We start from the raw sequence: 22,023 nt of genomic DNA on the forward strand, positions 1-22,023 counted from the left end.
GCTGGGGTAACAGTCTTCAAAGTACTAGGCCATGGTGGGATTTTCTCCCTTGGAACAAAGAAAAACAATTAAGAGAAAAAAATGAAATACAGGTGGAGTAATCATCAAAGTGCTCTGGTCATTCTACCCCCCACTTCTCTGCCATTAAGGAAGGCATATATTTTATTATTTCTTATTCAGGACTTTATTTTCCTCCCCATTTTCAATTTATAACATATCCCTCATGTACATTTTTCTCTCGGTTTTATTTATTTCTTTTTGCTTCCTTCCTTTTTACCTGAGGCAATTGGGGTCAAGTGACTTGCCCAGGGTCACACAGCCAGGCAGTGTTAAGTTTCCGAGATTAAATTTGAACTCAGGTCCTCCTGACTTCCAGGCTGGCGCTCTCTACATAGGGCACTATAGCGCCACCTAGCTGCCCCCTGGGTTTTGTTTATTTCACTTTGTATCAGTTCACAGAGATCTCCTTGTTTCTTTGAATCATCCACGTTGATCATTTTTGACTGCACAATAATCTTCCGTGGCATTCACATGCTATAGTGGAGCATATGTTTTGTTTTTGTTTTTCCCATTCCCTCAGTGACGGACATCTACTTTGTTTCGAGTTTTTTGCTACCAAGGAGTGTTACTATAAATATTCTGGGATTCGTCGGACCTTCGTTTCTCTCTTTGATCTCCTTGGAGTCTATTCCCAGCAATGGAATGGTTCAGTCAAAAGGGTATGGACAGTTTCATTCCTTTTTTTTTTTTAACATAATTGTAAATGGAAATCCAGAACTATCAGAGCTCTTTACAGGTCTGCCAACAGCAGTGCACAAATGTGCCTGTCTGCCCACAGCCCCTCCAGCAACGGCCGGCAGCTTTGGCGATTGGCTCGGGGGGAGGTAAAACTTGGAGATGTTTGAATTCCCATTTCTCTTATTATCGGTGATCTGGAGAATGTTTTCCGTGCTCATGTATAGTCTGCAAATCTTCCTTTGAAAAAACGGTTCCGTCTATCTTTGATCATTTGTCTTCTGGGGAACGTCGTTGCAATTTCCTGGAGGAGAAATGATGTCCACCCTTGATTGATCCATCCCATATGGAAGGAAGGTTGGGAGGCAGAACTCCTAGGTTTTCATTCTAGAACATTGACTCATTATAGAATCAGGGGCTCTCCTCATTAGACTTTATCACTCAAAAGTGGAAGGGGGTCATAAGAACCCGGCACACCGGCTCCTTCCAAGTGGGCTACTTCCTTCATCGGCATTCAGTCATAGCTGGCTCTCTCTGCCCCAGTGGTCCAGAGCACACCAACACGATGGGCTTTTCTTGGCAAAGATACTGGAGGGCTCTCCATTTCCTTCTCCAGTGGATTAAAATCGAAGTGAAGTGACTTGCGCAGGGTCACACAATTAATACGGATGTGAGACCTGATTTGAATTCAGGTCTTCCTGACTCCAGGCTCAGGGCCGTATCCATTGAGCTAGCTAGCTGCCACTAGGATGTCACCAGGCCCAATTCAAATTAAAAACATTTACTCCCAATGCCCACTTCCCTGGGAAACTGCACTCTCTTTTTGAAAGCGGTTTGTCTACAATAACCTTGGAAGGTGGAATATGTACATGTCATTACTCCATTTACAGATGAACAAAGCTCAGTGGCTGGTCCAAACAGACCACCTGGTTGCTGGATGAGCCATACTTCAAATCCCATCCTCCTGACTCCAAATCCAGGGCCGTCCTGCTGTGCCCATCGCGTGCAGACTATTATGCAGAGCACTGGGAGGACTATGAAAGAAGACAAATATTTATTCAGTGCCCGCTAAGCACTGTAATATACTAAGTTGATCCTCACAACAACCTACTTACTTACTAGCTGTGTGATCTTGTACAAGTCATTTAACTCTGTCTCCCTTTCCTCAACTGTAAAAGAGGGATAATATTAGCACCTCCTTACCTCCCTCCTTTCAGCTTTAAATAATAATAGCATTTCACAGCAAATTTACATAGTAGTAGGTAACAAGATTTGCAAATAGTTTGGGATTTTGTATCACTCTATTTCCAGTACCAAAACACAGGGCTCCATACCCAGTAGTTGTTTTAGTCGATGCTCATTAAATTTTTCCTGAATTGGACAGAGCTCTGTGATCCTCAGAGGATGGGATACTGGAGGAGAGAGTGGGTTTTCCCTAAGTGGAGGTCTTCAAGCAAAGGGTGGATGAGCACTTGAAGAGGTTATTGTGGAAGGAGGATGCTTTTATTTTTTTTAGTAGTATTTTACTTTTTCCAATTACATGTAAAGCTCGTTTTCAACATTCATTTTTGTAAGGTTTCGAGTTCCAAATTTTTATTCTTACTTCCCTCCCCCTCCCCAAGACAGCAAAGCAACCTGATGTCAGCTGTATGTGTACAATCATTTTAAACATATTTCCATATTTGCCACGTTGTGAAAGAAAAATCATGACAAGAGGGGAAAGACAAGAGAGAGAAGAAGCAAACAACAGCAAAAGGTCTAAATTGTGCTCTGACCTGTTTGCTCTCTCTGCTTGCAGACAGTTCTCTCCATCCCAAGTCTATCAGAATTGTCTTGGATGGTTGCATTGCTGAGAAGAGCCACGTCCATTGTCGTATAATCTTGCTGTTGCTGTGTACAATGATCTCCTGCTTCTGCTCCCTTCGCTCAGCACCAGTTCCTGTAAGTCTCTTCTGGCCTCTCTGTATTCATCCTGTTGGTCATTTCTTACAGAACAATAATATTCTATAACATTCATATACCATAATTTATTCAGCCATGCTCCAATTGATGGACATCCATTCAGTTTCCAGTTTCTAGCCACTACAAACAGGGCTGCCACAGACATTCGTGCACATACAGGTCCCTTGCCCTTCTTTAAGATCTCTTTGGGATATAAGCCCAGTAGTAACACTGGTGGGTCAGGTGTGAGTTTCTATGCACGGTTAGGTCCAACTGTCCATGACCTCACAGACGCCAATACTGTCCATAGGGTTCTCCTGGCAAAGATCCTGGAGTGATTTGCCAATTCTTTCTCTAGCTAATTTTACAGAAGAGGAAATGGAGGCAAAAGGGATTGAACGACTTGCCTCCAGGGTGACGCAGCTAGTTAGTACCCGAGGTCAAATTTGAATGCAGATCTTCCCGACTCCAGGTCCGGGGCTCTGTGCAAGATGGTGCCCTCGAGCAGGCACTGCATAAACATAACAAGTAATAATACTACCCTATGATATCAATATTAGACTTATATTCCAAAGAGATCCAAAAAAAAAAGAGGAAAAGGGAAGCCGATAGCAGGATTTGTTTTGCACAAGTGTGTATATTTGTTACAAGGACTTTGCTTTTTGGTTTTCTTTTTCAGTGAGGGGTAACATGGGATGGAGGTAAAATAGGTCTCTGTTTATTGAAAAACATTACTTAAGAAAGACAGTAGCTAACATTTGGTAGCATTTTAATGTGTTCTTTGTAAATGCTTTACGGGCATTATAGGGTTTCTCATCTGATTCTCATGGTGCTGTGAAATGCTATTCTCATCACCGTTTTTAAAGATGAAGAAACTAAGGGCCAGAGAAATGGACTTTACCAAGGTCACTTGATTGAACTGAAACTCAGCAGGACTGAAACTCAGGTCTTTCTGATTCCAAGCGCACTGGGCCCCCTAGCTAGATAGGAGAGACAGAAAAAGCCGGGCAAAATGGAGGAGGATAGGGATTGCCTCCTGCTTTGCCTTCGTCTAGGCATAGGGCCTGGAACATAGTAGGTGCTTTATGAACGCTTGTTGCTGTTTCAAGGAGACAGATTTGGAGCTTAAAGTGGAGTGAGGGGTAGGGAGGGGAGAAGGGAAAGATCTCTGGAGCAAAAGCCTGAAGCTAGGAGAGGGCAGGCTGAGGATGCGTCAATGAGCGTCAAGGTTGAGCCCTTAATCGGGTGATCGTTAATACTTTGAATGCCATGGTAAGGGGTCTGCCATTAATGAACACTGCTCCCTCTTGGCTCACTAGCCCAGCCACAAAGAGAAGGGCAACCCCTAACTGGAGAAAGGGAAAGGGCAATTACCTGGTGCTCGACTTGAAAGCAAGACTTTGACATCCTATGGACAAGCATCAATGTCTGGGGAAGCTCTGTCCTTGCTCTGCAATCTCTCCCACCCCCCAAGAAGGGCCATCATCCCCTGATGATCCTGTTCCATACCCGGCAGGCTAGGGCCCCCACTCAACTGGTATTTCCAGAGTCCTTTGGCTAGCCAAGTCTTATTTTCTCCCCCATCCCTGTCATGAGATGAAAATGACCCTTTCTCTCCCCCCCCCCAGGCAATTGGGGTTAAGTGACTTGCCCAGGGTCACACAGCCAGGAAGTGTTAAGTGTCTGAGGGCAGATTTGAACTCAGGTCCTCCCGACTTCAGGGCTGGTGCTCTATCCACTGCAACACCTAGCTGCCCCTCTCTGTTACTTTTCTCCAAAATCTTATTATTCCTGTGCAGCTGAGCCCTATCCCTCCTCAGCTACAAATTCCCAACAAGTTCAGCTCAGTTCATTTCAACCCATATCTGTAAACAATGGTGCATCTTGTGTTAGTCAGGGTGCTGTTTGGTACCATTGTCGGGATTACGAAGACAAAAATGAGGCAGACCCTGCCTCCTAGGATACCCTTGGACCCTCACTCTATTGTTAACAAACTCCACTTTCAGCCAAAACCTCTTCCTCTCACCCTTCTGTCCTCTTCTTTGAGTCTTTCTTTTTTACGTCCCGTGGCTTCTCAGGGATTCTTCCCTTCTTCCCCTCAGAGATTCGTCCCTCCCTTGTAACCGAGCCCTGAGTAGAATCAGTGGCTCCACTGGCCACCCCTGCCTCGTTCTGAACCAAGGAGCTTTCTGCCGATAGGCTGTCGGCATAACTTCCTACCGATGCTCCGATGTTCGCACCCATCGGGGTTCCTAAGCATTTCAATATCCTTTTCTTCTTCTAACGTTCACAGAAACCCGGCTGGCTCCAGGTGATGCTGGGGAAATGTGGTTTCCCTCTCTGTTGCTGGCTTTTTTTTTCTCCCAACGTATAGAGCAGAGAGAAACTGGAGCGATTCCTCGCTCCCTACTGTTTCTTCCGGGCCTTCCCTCTGATGCCATTGTTCACCTACATCCACATTTTCTCCATGATCTGGTCCAGATCCTTGTCGCTACTGGCTTCTAAGCCCCTGCTCCCTCACTGTCTCCCAACCTCCCCTAACCTCTCATACTCAGGGACTTCAGCCCACAAATCAATATATCTCGGGTTATTCTGGTGTCCTAGTTCATGGACCATCTCAAGACCCATAATACACTTCTTCACTTGACCTCAGCTGCTCACAGTCATATCTGAGCTCCACAAGTATGGGCTCACTGGGGGTGCTTTCCCCTCTGCACTTCCCCTCAGCAGTGCTGAAACATCTGTCTCTAAAGGAAGGGCAGATGTTAATGTATCCCCCACTGGGGGGGGGTGGAGCTGGCAGACACAGGCTTTTGTGCTTCTGACCCCCAAATTGCTTCCTCCAAGGTGTTAATCCAATGTAGGCTTTGCTCAGACCTCACCCTTCCTGACCCCTGTGTAGTGTTTGATGTTGCTCAGTTTGATGTCGTTCAGTCATTTCAGTTGTGTCTCCATTTGGGGTTTTCTTGGCAGAGATCCTGGAGCGATCTGCCATGTCCTTCTTCAGCTCATTTTACAGATGAGGAAACTGAGGGAAACAGGGTAAAGTGACTGTCCCAGGGATAGACAACTAGTAAGTATCCGAGGCCGCATATGAAGGTGGGAAGATGAGTCTTCCTGACTCCAGGTCTGATGCTCTTTCACTGCAGCACCTCCCAGCTGCCCTTGTTGCTGACTACTGTCCCTCTCACCTATTAGCCTTGAAATGGACCTTTTCCTGATGAAATGACCACTCCACGGAGCTCACAGCCCTTTGTTCTGCTCTGGATGAAAGATGTTTTGCTTGTTGACATCAATCTTATCTCTCAACAATTCTGAGCTTTCTTCATGGGGTGGGGGGGACAGTGTCTCAAACCCTTTCCCCAAAATGTGTTTTGGGGTTTTCCGGTGCGCCCACCCGACCCACACAAACTTTCCTTGGGGAACTGCAAACTCACAGGGCTGGATGGAGGAAAAGGATAAATGATAAAGGGGAGAAGATGAGAAAGAAGAGGGGATAAGGGGAGAGAAAATGGCTATGGAGGCAAGGAGCGCCCCCCACCTCCCACGGGCATATCCTCCCAGAAAGATCTGTAGACATAGAGCTTGCCCCCTTCTCAACTATGAGAGACATGATTATTAATAACCAATGATCTGGGGAGATTCAGAATTCCGTCTTGTTCTGAAGTCCTGATTTCAAAAGTCCTGTCTCTGGAAGGATGAGGTTAGAGTAAGACTCCACCCAAGTGGGAGCCATTGTGCTCCGCTCGGATTTGGCTGGGAATAAATTCTTTAGCTTATCCAAGATGGGAGTAACTTGGAAGTAAATGACATAAAGTTCATTTGAATGGCTTTGGCCCCTCATCGTCCTATTCATTAATTTTCTGTAGTATTTTATCTTTCCAAATCTGTGCAAAAATAGTGTCAATCTTCACCTTTGCAAAACCTCGTGTTCCAAAAGTTTCTCCTTCTCTCCTTGCTTCGGCCCCTCATCGTCATATTCATTAATTTTCTGTAGTATTTTATCTTTCCAAATCCATGCAAAAATAGTCTTCAGTCTTCACCTTTGCAAAACCTCGAGTTCCAATTTTTTCTGCTTCTCTCTTTCCTTCCCCCTTCCTACCTGCAGACGGCTAGCAATCTTACAGAGTTAAACATGTGCAATTCTCCTAGATGTATTTCCATATTGGTTATGCTGCACAAGAAAAATCAGCTCAAAAGGGGAAAAAGCCAAGTCTCTCATTCATTTTTAGTTAGAGTTGATTGCTACCCTGGAACACCCCTCTTCCAATGGGCATATAAGCCGGGATCCTACTGCCATCAGGGTCTAAGAGAGAGATGGCCCTTCTTTTATTAGAATGCTGGCGTTATTTTATATTTTCATTGAGTTTTTGTTTTGTTTTTGTGAGGCAACTGGGTTAAGTGACTTATCTGGGGTCTCACAGCCAAAAAGTGTTAAGGATCTGAGGCTGGATTTGAACTCGGGTCCTCTAGATTCCAGGGCCCCTGCTTTGTTCCCTGCAGCACCACCTAGCTGCCCCAACATGCTGGCATTATTAATGAAATGATTAATTATGTCTCTAAAACTTTTTAATGACCACACCAATTGGTGCTGGCATACTGAAGCATGGAGACTCTGGCATGATTGCACATCTTGAGGCTCCCCTCTCCCCCATCTGCCTCCACCAGACCCTGACCTGGTTATGTTTTGGTGACTTCGCCCTGGGGAGCAGTAGCTGCAGATCCTGAAAGTTCCCCGATCCAATAGACAGAGAGGACCCCGACGTTAAGACGGAGACTTTTGTGGTCCTCCCATGGGCCCATTTCTAAGGCACGGCTCCTTCTGCCCGAGGTCGGATGCTGGGCCGATAGCCCGGGATGGCTCCAGAGTGGGGTAGGTAGGCCTCAGAGCGCTCCATTTCCAATGTTTGGTTTACTCTGGGCTACAGATAGAGCGTTTGCTGCCTAATGTACTTTCCTGATGTTTACCCTGCTTTGCTACTTGGGGTAAATTGTCCTTTTCCTACCGTGATGATTTTTGTCATCTGATTACTATTTGCTAGTCCGGGGGTATGTCACGTAATGACTGGTTGTTGATTCAGAGAACAACAGGGACCCACAGCAGGAATAGGAGTTGATAAGAACCCCAGATAGATCCAGACAACTGGAGGTCCCCTAAAGGGGCATTAGACACAAACCATGTCATTACTTTGCCACCATCTGTAAAACAAGCTCAGTTCTAGACCTAGGTTCCTAGGTGTGATCTTGGACAAGTAACTTCTTGAGCCTCAGTTTCCTCCTCTGTAAAATGAGGAACTTGGACTAGATGGTCCCTTCCGGGTCCACAGCTGGGGTTCCATGTGATAATGTGGCTTTTAGTTGTACTTTGGGGTTTTGAGCCCCTTTAGACTGGGAACGTGGTGATGGTAGGACCCGTGTTTTCTATGCCGTATCTCCCCTCACACTCAGGGTAGCCCCTCTATAGGCTACAGACATGTAACATATCATTGTGGAAATGAGAAACTTACTCTGCCCCCAGCGGCACTTGTCTGTGTCACTCATGTCACTTGGGCTGCCCTGGGCCCCCTAACTCTAGCATCTCTTCCTAGGGAGCGGGGGGCACTCAGGGCTCTTTTCTGTATCGGCCGTGGAGAGCTTAGGCCAGATCTTGGCCTGCGCTCTTAAAAAGTCTCCCCCGAGCTCCACCCCTGGCGCTCAGCCTTTGGACCTGACCACCTTTGGCGGGGCCCGGACACCCCGATTCCTTGAATGAAAGCGGGCAAGAAGAAGAGAATGAGAAGCTCCTTTTTGGTGGATGTGAGTCCCAGACGTGCTCACGATTCCTGGAACGGCCGGCCCCTGGGGCCCCCCTTCCAAGAATAACACGGGGCCGATGACCGTTCGGCCCTGACCCATCCGGAGGAACTGGGACCCGGCCCGCCTCGGAAGTCCGTGTCGGACTGGGACCACGCACGGGCCACGGCTCGGGGAAGGAAACAGTTGGATCCCGGAGATAGGTAGGGGACTGGCCGGAGAAGCCAACCTTTGGCCCACCTCCCCGCTGCATTCTGGTGCCTAAAATACAGGCGGTCTTCCCCACCCCCAGCTGACCTAGCAAAGGCTCTTTGGGCATCCGGCCAAAAGCCTTCCGCTTCTATTCCCGGGGGGGGGTCTGTCCAGGCCCAAGGCATGCCGGGAAGAGGGCACATTGACTTCTTTGGGGGTGACCACCTTTGGCCGCAGCCCCACCCCCCAGGTGCCTGCCATCTTCTGGTCCAAAAATCTTCCCCAATGTGGGTCAGAGGGAAAGAAGGCCTCGTTTCATAGGAGAGGAGGGGGATGGTTTCCCGGCCGCTGCCAAGATCCAGCCGAGCTCTCCGTCCGAGAGAATTCTTGGAAACTCCGAAGAGCCAGGAAGCTCTCTCAGGCTAGCCTAAGCCAGGGCCACCTGCTCGGGCTGCCCTCCCCTCGGATCGCTCCCCGGCCTTGGCCGCAGGTTAGCCTGCGTCCCAGGGGCCAGAAACGTCAGCCCGAGCCCCCCGACCTCCCCCCCAACCCTGGGCTGCAGCGCGATCAAGAGCCAGGTTAATGAAAGTCAGGCTCCGGCGCAACGACAAAAGCAGGCAAGGAGGAGACTAGCGTCCATAACTCTGCTCTGGGTTGGGGTTGCCTGGAATGTCAGGGAAGGCCGGGGCGGGGGGGGGGGGGGGGGCTCTCTGTGTCTCCTGGCTCCTAGCAGACACTGGGGGCTCCAAGGTGGGGGAAATGAAGAGCAGGAAAAGGGGGGCGGACGCTGGGCCCCGGGGCCCAAAGCCAATGTCGATTTTGTGGGCTGGAGGAAGTTTTGCAGGCGAGCGCTTTTGGAAACAAAATGATGCTCGGAACAGCCTGCCTGGTACCTCGGGAGCAGGGGGGAGCTCCCCCCCCTTCCCTTCTCCATCCCGCCTTCCCCGCCCCCACCCCTCCCCCAGCGGGGCTCGGGCCCAGCTATCCCACAGGAACAAACGGACTTTTCAGCTCGGCGCTGTTAGCTGGGTGACCCCGGGCCTGTTTTCTTAGATATAGAAGGGGAATAACAAGCCTTTCACTATCTGACTCGCAGGACCGCAGTGAGGGGGGGCTGGGGAGAGGGGGCAGCCGTGGGTGGTCTCAGGCAGGGGCTCTCCCTGCTCTCATTGCTGATCTCATCGGCTCCCAGGGGCTCAATGAGCATCTCCAGCCAGATGCTTCTCAGACCCCGGCCCCGGCCCTGCCCGGTCTCTGGAGCCCAGGTCCCAGGCACCCGGGGGGCACCCTGAGGGGCGAGGTCCTTTCCCAGGCCCGTGGGCTCCACGGATCGTCAGGTTCCCTTCGGTTCTGAATCTCAGATCCTCGGACCCAAACAGAACTCCCTGTTTTCCTCCTCTGGTGATGGAGAACCCCGCCGCCCAGGCCCCAGGCTCTCCGGCTCGCTGCCATTCTCGCCCTCCCTGCCACCTGCTCCAATCACTCGCCAGTCCCTCTACCTCCACAAACGGCCAGGGCCAGGCTCTCCTGCCACACCCACGGGTCCCCCCCAAGTTTGGGGTAAGCACTCTCTAGAGCTCCCTGGCTTAAACTCTGCAGGCCGGACAACAGCCACAGGGGCTACGGGCCAAATCTGGGGTCCCTTGCCCAGATTTAGGGTCCCACATCTGTGGGTTTTAGGTAAAACAGTGGGGTGGGCACAGACGCAAGCTGGGCCGGAAGCGAAGGTCCTGTCTCCTCCTTCCCTCTGTAGGCAAGTCTAGCCCTTTCATATGCACATAAGAGCAGTCCCGACTAGGAGACAGGCCCTTACTTTGATGGATCTCATCGGGGGGGTTCCCAAAAGCTGAGTGGGGGATGCTCCTCACCTCCCATCCCCACCTCCACTCCCCAGTCATACATATCACTCTCTCTCAGTCTTCTCCCCTTTCCTCTCTCTCTGTCCCCCTTCCTCCCTCTCTTTCTCTCTCTGTCCCCCTTCGTTCCCCCCCCCCACCTCTCTCTGTCTCCCTCCCTCCCCCCCTCTGTCTCTCTGGTACACACCTTTTATGTGAACATTTTAATTTTTCACTAATACTCGTTTTACAAATCTTTGAGTTCCAAATTCTCTCCTCGTCTCCCTTCCCTTCCCCTTCCCTGAGACAACGAGCAAGGAGCTCTAAATTCCCCGTGCTCCCTCTGAGAACAGTAGGAAATCAAACTGCAAACCAACTTTCTGGAGGGACACTGGGCCTGGCTGGGACTCTAAAGCCAACCTCTGGTTCTCCCATCCTGGATGACTTCCCTAAAGCACCCTATGCTCCCTATAGCCGGGACTGTGTAATCTGGGCCCTCGTCCCTCCCCTGTCCAGCACGGGGCTTTGATCCCCGTAGGCAGTCGGACCTTGGCTCCAGACTAGGCGGGACCCCACTGACCCACGAGGAAGAAGAGAAAGGGCCCAGAGGGAAGATGTCAGCCTTTAATAGTTACGAGGAGAGGAATAGTCCAGCTGATGGGGAGGGCATATGAAAGCTGCAGGGCCTCCTAGTGAGGAAGAAACATGAGGTCAAGGTCAAAGTTCAAGGTCTACACTAGCCGAACTATCTTCTGCAGACTTGTGAAATGGGACTCGGCCACGTGGCGGATGAATTTCTCTTCATCCTCTTCTAATTCAGCGAAGACTGAAAGACAAACAGAAAGAGAGCAGGCTCAAAGATGGGGGCGGAGATGGGCTGGGTCTAGCCCCAGCCCCATTGCTTTAGGTCTTAAGGTGCCCAAAGCTCCTTCCTCCCAACTGCTTTCTCAGATAGGTAGCAGAATGTAACGATTTCCATTTTACAGATGAAGAAAGTGATCCTCAGTGACACATGACCAACCCAGAACCACCTAGCTCCTGAGGATCAGAGCTAAGAATCAACCCCTCAGAGCTCAAGATGGGTCTCAGGGAGGAAATTGAAGCTGAACAAGATCAAAACTATAGAACTAGATCATGGAATCTGGGATCTCAGACACTAGCTTCAACAACCTCCTTTTACATAGGAGGAAACTGAGGCCGGGGGAATGGAAGGGCCTGGCTCCAGGTCACACGGAGGATCCTAGATTTACAGGGAGGGTTCTCAACCTGGAGGCCAACATGGTTCCTTCCCAATGGATCCACAGATAAGATTTCAAGGGGGCAAGTAGGATGGTGGGAAATTGATGTGTAATGAATGTATGGCCCCACCAATTTATGTATATATTTGCACTAAGCCCTCATTTGAAGTTAGTGAGGGGAAAAAAAAGATTATTTTGAGAATGGTGTCCATCAGCTTCTGCTCACAGGACACAAAGGACTTAAGAGGCTGGGAGCCTCGGAGGCAGTGTGCTCCGTCCCAGGGAGTCAGAGTGACTTGTCTAAGGGAAGGTCGGCAGTACGCATCAAAGGCGATGTTTGAACCCAGGTCCTCTGACTCCAGAGTCAGTATTTTTTGTACTGTACCCCAGCACTCTTTCCACTGATGCCCGTCCCATAGCCAGTTAGGAGCGCAACCAGGATTTCAACCCAAATCCAGGGCTTTACACTTGACTGAACTCAGTAATACTTTCTGCCAATCTCTACATGGTCCGACGTGGCCAGGGAGGAAGGGCCGAGTCTGATTGGCCCCATTTTGCAGAGGGGAAAAGTGAGGCTTACTTTATCCCATACATAAAGCCTGCCCAGCTGACCCTCTTAGATAGGGATGAATGGAGCAGCATTACTGGTGTCCAGCATTAGTCTACCCTTACCATTTCCCTCCCTCCCTCTCTCCCCTCTGTGAGAAATAATGCATTCGGACCCCTACTCTATTTCACTCAGAATCAATCAGTTTGATTAGAATCATCTCAAAGTTCTGAGCGGCAGATTCTAAGTTCACTTGCTCAGCTATAGGAAGTTAGCTCAAGGCCCTCTACCCTTGTTTTGCCTTGTCACGGTGACCCAGCCCATCGTGGCAGAGATCACGGCTACATGGAAAGTCCCCCCAAATATTTTTGTAGCTCCGGGCCAATCACTTGTTCACGATCGTCTTTTGACCACTTAGGTCACTGACTGTGATGGCTGGTACCATTTCCTCCTGCCCAGATTAAGGAAAAGCCTGTCCAAATATTCCTTGCTTCACCCAACTTGTGACCCCGCTGACGTATTGCTTATTCGGGGGAATTATTCTGACTGTTCCATGATGACTGGACATCTACCCCTATAAAAATTGGATCTTGGAAGGAGGTGGATCTCACATCACGAGGAAGATCTGAGGTCCACTTTATTAGAGGAGACCGTGGACCCTTGGCTCAGACATCTGCCTCAGTCTCTCCTATTGTAGGTGGGATGATTCTAATCTCCACAATGTTGGTGACCCAGATGGGACAGTGATGCAGGGACCCCGGCCTCTTTTGGCCAGCCCCTGCAAGGAACTCAAAAAGGAAGTGCACACTGGTTGAATTTTCACTAATGGCTCCCCCAAGGACACCGGTCCTGGGAGGTGGCACACCCCTCGCCGTCTGTACTCAAATTCTCTGAGCCTGAGGTGAGTCTCTTCAAGATTGGTGAGTCTGCCTTGATTTACCCTAAATTCATTTTCACTAAGAAGGGTCCCTGATTGGGGTAAGAGGGACTACTTGAACTTGCGATTAATTTATCTAAATTTATAAGCTCTGGAGCACTCATAATATTTTTATACAATTATATGGCCATAATTTAAACTTTTAAAACAGATTATTGTTTCCTTTTTTCCTCCATTTTTCTTCCTTTCATTTCGGTAAGACCATGGCGATTCAGCAGTGGAATTGCTAGTTTCTCATTTTTACGTTTAAAAAACCCCAACAAAAGAATTCTAGTAAAGGATTTACTGTTTGGAGAAAAGCATGCTAAAATTGTCTTAGGACATCTTTGCCTGTAAGATTCCTGGGGATGAGCCCTACTGACAGGGTATCGTGAAACTACAGCACTGCCATTTGAAGCACTAAAGCCTCTTCCATTCAAAGGGAAGAAATTATATTTTTTAACAGTTAAGTGGATGTCTTTTGGGATCACTTGGAAACTCATTTATCTTTGAATGTTTTTTTAATTGGATCGATTATTCACTGCGCATGAACTTATAGTGAAGAAGTAGAACTAGAAGTAGAAATAACGATACGATGCTTAACAGGTCTTTTGGCCTGAGTGATTGAGGAAGGGAAGGCATTCCTTCCCAGAACTTCCATCACCAGATATACTTTTTTTAGTTCATAAAGAGATGTTTTTTTTTTAAAATCACATTTGAGAGAATAGATTTAATTAAGCAAGAGTAAGTTATTTCAGCCAACTGCTCACATGACAACCACTTGTCCAACTTGTGGAGCTTTTGATCATCTTTCCTTTCAAGTTTTATTGGTAATCTGCTAGCTTGTACCCCTTTGAGCACTTATAGAAGATTATGATTGTGCCCAAGTCAGTCCTTGACCAAGGTTGAACTATAATCTAGTTCTAAAGCCAAAGCTACTTCTGATACCATAGCTTTCATCAAGGAAATTGTGCTGAGGTACGACCTACTCATCTGGACTCTGTTGAGGGAATCTCATCTTAGCCATCTTAAGATCTATTCTAGAAATGGTCTGATAGTCTCCCTTTAGCTTTATCTGCACACCAAGGAGAGGGGTGTGTGTGTGTGTGTGTATGTGAATGATAGTTTAAAAAAAATTCTAGATGAGATTTTGAAGCTAATATGTTTTTTTTATGTTTTTTTAATTATCTAAACATAACCTATTATAATTAGTAAAATTTTGTTGTCTGAGGAAGAGTCTCAGGACTTCAATTTGCTTTATTCTTCTCCCCCCCCCCCCGAGGCAATTGAGTGACTTGCCCAGGGTCACACAGCTAGGATGTGTTAAGTGTCTGAGACCAAAATTGAACTCAAGTCCTCCTGACTTCAGGGCTGGTGCTCTAAATTTGCTATTATTCTTAGTCTTGAATCCAGGTCTAATTATTTTGATCCTGCATAAGACTGCTGGTACATTATTCAAGGGAAATGCCACGTGCCCCTGTAGTCTGAGGGCTGCCACAGGTGGATGTCTGTCTCTGGGAAAGTCGAGAGAACAACCTTGCAAAGGTGAAGGTAGGATTCTCTTGATGTATCCTCATCTTGGTGAATAAGAAATTCTCCCACCCGGCTAACTCTGAACCTGGCCGTGACATCCCGTCATACAACTGGCTGCTTATACGTCATACTTGAAATCAAACAGAACTAATGCTACTATACCCCAGCCTTTCTCCTCACACAGCAAATTTCATTGATAAGGACAGATGTAAAGAAGAAGAAGGAGATGAACCCTATGGGAGATTAGTTATACATGCTAGATTAATAGTAAGGGATCATTTTGACTCGCCATTTGAATTGGTGGGTTATTTGGTTTATCGGGTACCATCATATAACATTATTTCATTATGATAATATAATCAGCGGGAGATATCACGGCAAAAAAAACCAAGGGACACAATTTCCAAAATTAAATTAAGAATTTTACATGTAAAATATCGTTTGAATCCTCTATCTAATGGTATCGAGACAAAGATTCATTTTCCAATTTGGGCACTTACCGTGTAACAATTAAAATTCTCTAAAGTTTTAGGTGAATGTTGTATTTTCAATATACAAATACTATAAGGATGTAGCTCTATTTTATTAAGTTTGAGTCAAGTCTTGGCACCTGAGACGCCAATCTAGAAGGAAGAAGCCCCTTTAGAGCTAATGTTTTAGAAATGTAAAATTAAATACCCCGTAATTTTTATCTATATCAAGGATAGGTGATCCTTATATCGGAGCACATCTGCGCAATTACAATAAAATACAGGCATAAGGTGTGAGCTAATTAAGCTATGATTTCAGTCCTTCCTAAAATTAATGTGAGAATAACTGAGTATTGATGGAACAGGTTAGGGGACCCGATTGTTGTTCTATTAATTATTTAGCAGAAACATGTTTAGTTTGGGTTTTAAGTGAACAGAATGATAGAATATTGCGTGTTACCTAAATGGGGAAAACCAACTTTATTTGGATTTATTCTTACCCGCTGGAAGTTGAGTATGTGTTGAAAGGCAAACATGTCTATACATCATCTTGAAATTGATTACTCATTGCTTTTATCTATCCTATCCCAGATCATTTTGGCACACTTCAATTATTTTGGCAACTTTTAAATGAATTTGGTTCTGTGTCAGGGGTCATCATCATTTAAAAAAGTATTCTATTAATAATTTTGTCGCAAAATCTCATCCTCCCAGGGAAGGGATGAACAGTTAAAAGAAATTAGCCAGAGTGATAATATTTCAGTTGTTTATATAACAAGATTAGTTAGATATGCCAAATACAAATTTGGGGTGGAGAATTTTTAAAAATTTTCAGTTGTTATTTGAATTTGCCAAGCTCAAATTTCAATTCAAAATTTTAAAGATTAAATTCACTAATATGAACATCATATTAGTGCTGTTAAGGTTCGTGCTGGCTCTCAATACCTGACCTGGTCACTGTAATAGCAAATTAGAATAGTGTTTAAATCTATTTTGTGAGAAATTTTTAACAGAGAAGGGCACCTCTGCGAGTGACGTGAACAGGAAAAGCAAATGTGCTAGAAGTTGCTCTGAAGCCCCACTCAATCCAGTATTCCTAGGAGCAGAGATCTCCAGAACACTAGAAGACTGAAGGACTGCATCGGAGGCCTTACATCACCATCGTGGAGTGACCGTCAAAAGTGCTTGAATCTTTATCATAAACTCAGATTTCCAGAACTCATATGCGGGGCAGGCGATGCTCGGATTGCCTGAAGGACTTCCAATTTTCATATCTTATAGGGCATGTTTTACTAGGAGGTACCTCTCCCTCATGATTCTCGGTTAATGAGAAAGTCACCTCAGATACTCATTGTATATTTGCTATATTATGAGTTACTGTTTAATCAAATGGAACATAATGGGTACGTCATAAATTGTACCCATTTCCCTCTTCTCTAACATCACCTTTGCACCTCAGTAAGGGGATCGCTCCTTTCTGGTTTTGCCTCTGCCATGGAGGACTGCCCTCTGTGCATTTAGATTGTAATGATCCATAGAAAGACTAGCGTCCTTCTGTGGATCAAAGGGGGGATGAGAGAAATTAATTCATTTTAGACCCTGCTCTTTTCCAATTAGTATTAATCGATTTGATAGAATCATATCAAAGTTCTGTGCGCTGCAGACTCTCAATTCACTTGCTTAACTATAGGAAATTAGCTAGATGCCCTCCACCCTTATTTTGCCTTATCATTGTGACCAAGTTCCCCGTAATATTTTTGTCCCTGCGGACTAATCACTTGTTCCTTAGGAGCAGATGACCATCTTATAACCACTTAGGTCATGACTTGTACTATTTCCTCCTGCCTGAATTAAGGAGAAGCCTGTCCATCTTCTGTGGAGATAATTATTTCACCCAACTTGTGGCCCTGCTGGCATATTGCTTATTTTAGCTTATGCAACACACACCACTCAGTGCAATTATTCTGTATTTGGTATAGCAGTTCTGGAACGACTGGACATCTAGCCCTATAAAAATAGGGTCCTGGAAGGGGGTGGGATCTTAGATTATGAGGAAGATCTGATCTACTTCATTATCACTCTCTTTAATAAAGTGTCATTGACTCAGATCTCTGCCTCGGTCTCTCCTATCGTAAGTGGGATGACTTTAATCTCCACACTTTGGAGCCCAAGAGGATCTGTTCGGATTCGGCCTCCCCATCCCACCAAACCCCTGCAGCCTCACTTACCTTCAAAGAGGAAAATCAGCCCTTGTTCATCTAGTATCCTGGATACGGCATAAGGCAACATGTTGATGGTGTGTCCTTGATAGAAGCAAAAACAGTGAAGGCTTCAGGGCTGGTGGCCACCTCAAATCAGGTCCAAGTTTGGGATGGGATGGGAAGGGATGAGAGGGGATGGGAGAGAGGAAGGGAAGGAGAGGGGATGGAAGGGGATGGGATAGAAGCTGATTTAATTCAATAAACATTTATTAAGGACCTAAGACTCTTGGAGATAGACAAAAAAAGGTCCAGCCTCTCAGAGTTTAAATTCCACAGAAGCAAATCAGTTCCTCCAATTGATTCTGTCAGTATCTTGTCAAGACATGATTGTTTGCTCGCCTCTCCCTTTAGACTGGGAGCTCCTTGAGGGCAGGGGCTGGGGGTTTGGGGGTCAGTTTTTGAGCTTTCCTAGTATCCCTCGTCTTTAGCACAGTTCCAGGAACATTAGTAGGTGCTTAATAAATGCATTTTGACTGACTAGGTAATTTGAGGAGGGAGAGAACGTTAACAACTAGGGAGACGGCGGACTACCCAACCAGAAGTTCCCAGATGTTCTTTGAGTAGCCAGGACCCAAGAGAGAGTGGGTCTAATTTGAGATGGGTAAGGAGCTAGAATCCTAGCTCTACCTCGGACATTAAGGGCCTTTAAAAGGATGAGAGGAGTTAGGACGGGAAGAGTCTCATTTTGCAGAGAAAACCGAACCTCAGGGAGGAGAAAGGACTTACCCAGGCTCACACAGCTAATCAGTAGCAGATCTAAGGTTCCAATTCAGGTTTTCTGATGACAAATCCAGTGCTTTTCCCCACTTCCCAAGAGACTAAGCCCAGTTGAACAAGTGACAGCTTAAGCTCTCAAAGTAATTTGGGATCCTTCAGAGGGTTGTGTTTTTTGTCCTTCATTTTCGAAGAGGACCAATGGCATCAGGAGAGTGATGTCGTGACTTGCAACTAGTTGAATTTAAGTGAGATGACTGGAGATGTGCCTCCCCTCCCCCCAGGAAAAAGGGGATAAACAAGGCAACTGATATCCAGAGAGGGGAAGTGACTTGTTGATATTCCACGCTGTATCGATGGCAGAAATGGTCCTAGAACCCAGGTCAAACCATCTCCATCACTGGACCCCAACGAGTTATCAGTGTTGTGATAATCAGCACTTTGGAGTATCCAGGAACCACCAGGACCCAGCTGAAAGCCCTCCCACCCGAGGCTTCCATCTTTCTGCTCCTCCCCTGACTTTCCCGGGGCCCCTTGCCATATGGCTATTATTGGCAGATAGGGCAAAAGGACTGGATTTGGACATGGAAGATGGGGATTTCCAGCTCAGCTCTTCTGTTCCCTGGCCCCTTGGACAAGTTCATTTATTACATTCACTCTTTCTTTTCTCCTATAAAATAGGGGAAGGACTAGGGGGCCTCTGAAGCCATTCTTGGATCTTGGTCCTACAAAGAACACTAAGAAGAGTCTGTAATAGCCAGTAGGGAAGGGGGGCTGGTCATGGTAGCTTCTGGGCAGTGGAGCCAGCCAGGAACTCAAAAGTGACCTTGGCTCGGGACAGAGGCAGGAAGCAGCTGAGAAAGAAGGGCCTGGCGCTGGGGCAGTACCTATGTAGAGGGCAGCAGCTGTTCGCATGGTCCATTGTTTGCTGTGGATGTATCCGAGAGCCTGGGATAGGAAAAGGTCCACTTTGGAGAACATGTTTTCCATCTAGTGAAGAGAGAAATCTGAAGGTTATGGGGCCTGGCATGCAATAGCAGCCCTGCTGCCTCTGAGCTGGCCCAAGCGCTCCAGTCCCATCATTACAGCCCGCCAAGTCCTGGTGCCTAAGGGACACCTGGCATGAGGCCTTAGGGGCCCTGAAGATGGGGCATGGAGGATGGGGGACAGAGCCCTGCACCTCGAGCCCGGGCAGAGAGCACACGTACCCAGATGAGTGCCCAGCCCCCCCACTTCTGACCCCCAAGTAGACCCCCTCCCTTACAAAACACTTCCAGATGCTGTGCAGTGCCTGCAGGCCTTCCTCCCAGGCAATTCGACGGAAGAGCTTCTCTGGTTCGTCCCAGTTTAGGAAGCTGGCACAACGGAAGAAGGCAAACTTGGCTTTCTGCAATATACAAGAAGCCAAGATCAGGGAAAGCCCTGGGTGGGCCGAGGATTGGAAGAGGGACTCAGCTAGCTCTGTCTCTCTCTCTCGTTCACTTGCTCAAGCACTCTTTTCAATACATCCATCTGGGATAAGCTAGGAGCCTCAGAGATCTCCTATGCTCCCTCGCCATCCCAGCTCCCAGGGATCACTCTGAGTCCTCTCTCCAGCCTGGCCTCCAGAGTCTCCCTGAGTAAGGACAGCAGCTTGACTAGAGCACAGAGCCTCAATTGTCAAGTAAAGAAAGCTCAGGTTGGCCCCGCAGGGTGGGCCCAGATTATGGGCAGCTTTTAATTGCAGGCTAGCAGCTTGGACTTCTGCCTGCAGGCAGCCGGGTACTGCCGCAGGTTTCTGAGCAGGAGGGCAACATGAGGAAAGTCGGGTATTCAGGGCAGATCAGCTAGAGGAGAGGAGACCAGTTGGGAAGGTTTTGCAGCAGGCCAAGAGTGAGGTGCTGAGGGCCTGGCAGCAACACTGGCAATGCTGAAAATGTAAGATTTTGAAAGAAGCAATGGCAGAACTTGGTGAAGGGATGGATATGGTGGAGGGAACGGAAAGCCGAGTGGAAGCCGGCTATGGTTGAGAACCCTGGTGTCCAGTAGAGATGGCAAAGCCTAAAGAAGGAGTGATGGTTTGGGAAGAGAATACGATAGAGGAGCCAGCCACATCCCCCAATATCCACACTCGTATGGTCCGAAGGCACTTGGACCCTGAGCAGTGGAGGGTAAACGAATGTCGGGATCGGCTGTTACGAGACAGCCCTGCTTGATGAAGTAACATTAACTACGTTTGGACCTTCATGTACAGTCATGCATTTGAACATATGAAAATCATGCCTCCACAGAGGCCTGCACACTCTGGCCTTCAATACCTTCCCAGTAAGAAGTAAAAACTGTAACACGAGAAAGAAAAAAAGAAAAGAGGGAAAGAACCAACCAAAGAGAAGGTGAAAATGGAGGAGAAATGAGAAAAGTGTTTCCCAAACCCAATAAACCAGCTCCGCCACGGTGGAGAGGTTCTGCAATGGGCCTCAGATGTCGATGCACAGATGAACAGAGAATGAGTTAAGAAGATGATCTTGAGATCTTGAAGGATCTGAGGGCCTGCCATATGGAAGAAGACTCAGGCCTGGGCAACTTGGGCCCAGAAGGCAAGAAGAGGACGAGAGCAAGGGAGGGAGCACACGGGCAGATGGCAGCTCGATGCACAGGAATATACTTGTAGTACTCAGAATTAACCTCCAGCAGAAAGGGCGGCCCTGGGGACGGAAAGCTGCCCTTCGTGGAGGTTTGCCAACAAAGGCCAGAGAATAAATTGTCAGAGTGGGAATTCTCAGTCGAGTATGGGTTGGACTGGGCAGCCTTTCAAGCCCCTTTGAACTCTAAAGTTTTGTGAGTGTCTGGGCCCCGCACCCCATGAGGGTCCCTCTGGGCCTTATTCTTTCTTGGGAACATGGGATCAGACACCTTTGGAGTTCGGTTCAGTCTGATCAGGATCGGAAATTTTCCAAGACACAGAAGAGAAGAGCTTCAAAGAGGTAAAGCGGCAGCCTAGTTTCCAGAGCCCAGAGGCCTCATCTTGCTGTCACCGAAGGGGACTGGCTCCGTCCCGGCTGCTGCTTGCCGGAAGAAACTTTTCTCCCACTTGTGTTCTCCTTCATGGGACGAGGAGAAGGAAATAGAGGGCAAGAAGACTGGGCTGGAGAGGCAAGGGGGAGGAGGCCGGGGGACTCTGCAACCCCGAGGGAGGCGACAGGCTGGGCCTCCTCCTGCCGAGGCTCTGAAGTGGCTGGGGTAGTTGCACCCGCAGTTGTAGCTCAACTTTGAGCTGGGGACAAAGGTAGAAGAAAGGGGCAAGAGAAGGGAGGGAAAGGAAGGAAGAGGGGAGAGGAAAAGGCAGGCCTTAGAGCAGGAAGCAGGCCCAAAGACAAGCCAGAGAAATTCCACCTCTACTTCCCACATCCCTTTCCACAGGGGAAGAAGGCTTGACTATGTCCACCCCAGGGGAGGTTCTGGTGGCTGAGGAGCTAAAAGCGGTGTTGGGTATTAATAAGCACACAGAACTCAGAGTCAGAGGCCCTGCGTTTGCATGTAGCCATTTTGCTTGATCAAATTATTATTGCCCTTTCTGAGTCTCAGTTTCCTTCCTTGTAAAATGAGGTGAGATCTTTCACGTCTAAATTCTGTGCTAAGAGATATGAAGGCAGGGCAAGCAGGGGCCTTCCTAGTAAGAAGGGAGACCTCACAAGAAAATGGAGGGAGAAGACAAAGAACGATAGTGGGCGGTTTGCTAATCATTTCCATCCATCTTTGACACAGTCCATCCTTGCACTGCCCCCGTCACGGGGACCAAAGAAGCAAGGAGTAGCCGCTGGAAGCCAGAGGTCCACTGGAAGGGGTCTGGACGTGGGCCTGTCTTGACA

General features: G+C 47.7%; 1 protein-coding gene across 1 annotated transcript in view; it reads right to left on the minus strand.

Moving 5' to 3' along the window:
• Positions 1–10,707: 10,707 nt before the first annotated feature.
• The window catches only part of LOC100919634 (maestro heat-like repeat family member 5), a 112,623-nt gene continuing 101,307 nt past the window's right edge, over positions 10,708–22,023 (minus strand). The window contains exons 26-29 of the mRNA XM_031944553.1: positions 19,440–19,562; positions 19,063–19,165; positions 17,429–17,503; positions 10,708–11,322 (exon numbers count right to left, since the gene is read on the minus strand). Of these exons, the coding sequence (XP_031800413.1) occupies positions 11,228–11,322; positions 17,429–17,503; positions 19,063–19,165; positions 19,440–19,562 (396 nt within the window). The 3' untranslated portion in view covers positions 10,708–11,227. The remainder of the gene's footprint in view (positions 11,323–17,428; positions 17,504–19,062; positions 19,166–19,439; positions 19,563–22,023) is intronic.

The sequence above is a fragment of the Sarcophilus harrisii genome, chromosome X (genome assembly GCF_902635505.1).
Source record: "Sarcophilus harrisii chromosome X, mSarHar1.11, whole genome shotgun sequence".
NCBI lineage: Eukaryota > Metazoa > Chordata > Mammalia > Dasyuromorphia > Dasyuridae > Sarcophilus > Sarcophilus harrisii.